Source organism: Pyrgilauda ruficollis, unplaced genomic scaffold, assembly GCF_017590135.1.
Source record: "Pyrgilauda ruficollis isolate IOZ18807 unplaced genomic scaffold, ASM1759013v1 scaffold1554, whole genome shotgun sequence".
Taxonomy (NCBI): domain Eukaryota; kingdom Metazoa; phylum Chordata; class Aves; order Passeriformes; family Passeridae; genus Pyrgilauda; species Pyrgilauda ruficollis.
In genome coordinates this window covers 1575-4797 of record NW_024514255.1, presented here as the reverse complement: position 1 = coordinate 4797, position 3223 = coordinate 1575, and the positions used below count along the sequence as shown (strand labels likewise).

General features: G+C 60.8%; 1 protein-coding gene across 1 annotated transcript in view; it reads left to right on the top strand.

The window, feature by feature from the left end:
• The window catches only part of LOC121350477 (helicase swr1-like), a gene marked incomplete at its 3' end in the record, with an annotated part of 9005 nt that extends 6103 nt beyond the window's left edge, over positions 1-2902 (top strand). Inside the window, exons 3-4 of the mRNA XM_041461845.1 lie at positions 1097-1293; positions 2856-2902. Coding sequence (XP_041317779.1) covers positions 1097-1293; positions 2856-2902 — 244 coding nt within the window. The remainder of the gene's footprint in view (positions 1-1096; positions 1294-2855) is intronic.
• Positions 2903-3223: the final 321 nt, after the last annotated feature.

Below are 3223 nucleotides of genomic sequence, written 5' to 3'. Positions count from 1 at the left end.
CAGGTGTGCCCCAGGTGTCTCAGGTGAGCTCCTGAGTGCCCTGAGGTCCCGCCCAGGTGTGCCCAGGTGTGTCCCAGGTATCTCAGGTGTGCCCCAGGTACCTCAGGTGTGCCCAGGTGAGCCCCAGGTGTCTCAGGTGAGCCCCTCAGTGCCCTGAGCTCCCTCCCAGGTATCTCAGGTGTGCCGCAGGTATCCCAGGTGAGCTCCTGAGTGCCTTGAGGTCCCTCCCAGGTGTGCCCAGGTCAGCCCCAGGTGTGCCCCAGGTGTCTCAGGTGAGCTCCTGAGTGCCCCAGGTGTTCCCCAGGTATCCCAGGTGTGCCCAGGTGTGCCAATCCCTCCTTCCCTCCCCATTTTCTCGCCCTGAGGCCTCTCCCCGTCCCCTCCCCTGGCCGGCCAGGTGCGCCCCGCCCTCACCTGTGCGTCCCGCAGGCGCTGATGGAGCGCTTCAACGCCGACAAGCGAATCTTCTGCTTCATCCTGTCCCCAGGTGTCCCTCAGGTGTCCCCCAGGTGTCCCCAGGTGTCCTCAGGTGTCCTTAATGAGCCCCAGTTTGGTGCTCCCAGGTGTGTCCAGGTGTGCCCATCCCCCCCCTTTCCCTGCATTCTCCTGCCAGGTGTCTCAGGTGTGCCCCAGGTATCTCAGGTGAGCTCCTGAGTGCCCCAAGCTGCCTCCCAGGTATCTCAGGTATGCCCAGGTGTGCCCAGGTTTCTCAGGTGTGTCCAGGTGTCTCAGGTGAGCTCCTGAGTGCCTTGAGGTCCCTCCCAGGTGTGCCCAGGTCAGCCCCAGGTGTGCCCCAGGTGTCTCAGGTGAGCCCCTCAGTGCCCTGAGCTCCCTCCCAGGTATCTCAGGTGTGCCGCAGGTATCCCAGGTGAGCTCCTGAGTGCCTTGAGGTCCCTCCCAGGTGTGCCCAGGTCAGCCCCAGGTGTGCCCCAGGTGTCTCAGGTGAGCTCCTGAGTGCTGAGTGCCCCAGGTGTTCCCCAGGTATCTCAGGTGTGCCAATCCCTCCTTCCCTCCCCATTTTCTCGCCCTGAGGCCTCTCCCCGTCCCCTCCCCTGGCCGGCCAGGTGCGCCCCGCCCTCACCTGTGCGTCCCGCAGGCGCTGATGGAGCGCTTCAACGCCGACAAGCGAATCTTCTGCTTCATCCTGTCGACGCGCTCGGGCGGCGTCGGCGTCAACCTGGCCGGGGCCGACACCGTGGTGTTCTACGACTCGGACTGGAACCCCACCATGGACGCGCAGGCCCAGGACAGGTGTCACCGCATCGGCCAGACCCGCGACGTCCACATCTACAGGTGAGCGCGCCTGGGACTCACCTGGGGGGGTTCCTGGGCAGGTGTTTGGGGGTTACAGCCTCACCTGTGTGGTTATATGGGGGTTACAGCCTCACCTGGGCAGGTGTTTGGGGGTTTCAGCCTCACCTGGGCAGGTGTTTGGGATTTAGGAGCTCACCTGTAGCACGTGGAGCTCACCTGGGCAGGTGTTTGGGGGTTACAGCCTCACCTGGGCAGGTGTTTGGGAGTCAGGAGCTCACCTGTGCAGGTGTTTGGGGGTTACAGTCTCACCTGGGCAGGTGTTTGGGGTGAGGAGCTCACCTGTGCAGGTGTTTGGGAGTCAGGAGCTCACCTGTGCAGGTGTTTGGGGGTTTCTGCTCACCTGTGCAGGTGTTTGGGGGTCAGGAGCTCACCTGTAGCACCTGTGCAGGTGAGGGTTCACCTGGGGGCTCAGGTGAGTGCCTGGAGCTCACCTGGAGCTCACCTGTGTGGTTGTTAGCGGGTTACAGCCCCAGCTGCAGCGCCTGGAGCTCACCTGTGCAGCCGAGAGCTCACCTGTGTCACCTGTGTCACCTTTCTGGGTTGCGTTACCTGTCTCACCTGCGCTACCTGTCCCGCTTGTCTCACCTGTCTCAGCAGTCTCAGCGGTCTCACCTGTCTCTCACCTGTCTCATGTGTGTGTATCTCACCTGTCTCACCTGTCTCATCTGTGTCTATCCTGTCTCTCATGTGTCTCACTTGTCTGTGTCTCACCTGTCTCACCTGTGTCTCACCTGTGTGTGTGTCTCACCTGTCCCCCCAGGCTGATCAGCGAGCGCACCGTTGAGGAGAACACCCTGGGGCTCACCTGTACCCTATCCTGTCTGTCACCTGCCTGTGTCTCACCTGTCTGTGTCTCACCTGTGTGCTCACCTGTCTCACCTGTGTCTCACCTGTCTCACCTGTGTCTCACCTGTCTCACCTGTCTGTGTCTCACCTGTCTCACCTGTCCATACCTGTCTCACCTGCAGGCTGATCAGTGAGCGCTGTTGAGAGCACCCTGGGGATCACCTGGGGCTGTTCCCCTGTCTCACCTGTACCTGTTCCTGTATCTCACCTGTCTCACCTGTGTTTCACCTGTCTCACCTTTCCATATCTCACCTGTCTCACCTGTCTGTGTCTCACCTGTCTCTCACCTGTCTGTATCTCAGCTGTTATTTGTCTCACCTGTTTCACCTGTCTGTGTCTCACTTGCCTGTACCTGTCTCACCTGTTCCTCACCTCTCTGACCTGTCTCTCACCTGTCTCTCACCTGTCTCTCACCTGTATCTCACCTGTCCGTACCTGTCCCCCCAGGCTGATCAGCGAGCGCACGATGGAGGAGAACATCCTGTGGCTCACCTGGGGCTGTTCCTGTCTCTCACCTGTCTCACCTGTCTCTGTCTCACCTGTATCTCACCTGTCAGTACCTGCAGGCTGATCAGCGAGCGCACGGTGGAGGAGAACACCTTGGGGCTCACCTGTACCCTATCCTGTCTATCACCTGTCTGAGTCCCACCTGTCCGTGTCTTACCTGTCTCACCTGTCTCACCTGTCCCCCCCAGGCTGATCAGCGAGCGCACGGTGGAGGAGAACATCCTGGGGCTCACCTGTACCTGTTCCTGTCTCTCACCTGTCTGAGTCCCACCTGTCCGTGTCTGACCTGTCTGTGTCTCACCTGTCTCACCTGTCCGTGTCTGACCTGTCCGTGTCTCACCTGTCTCACCTGTCTCACCTGTCCCTGCAGGCTGATCAGCGAGCGCACGGTGGAGGAGAACATCCTGGGGCTCACCTGTACCTGTTCCTGTCTCTCACCTGTCCGTGTCTCACCTGTCTCACCTGTCCGGTGTTTGGGGGTTTCAGCCTCACCTGGGCAGGTGTTTGGGATTTAGGAGCTCACCTGTAGCACGTGGAGCTCACCTGGGCAGGTATT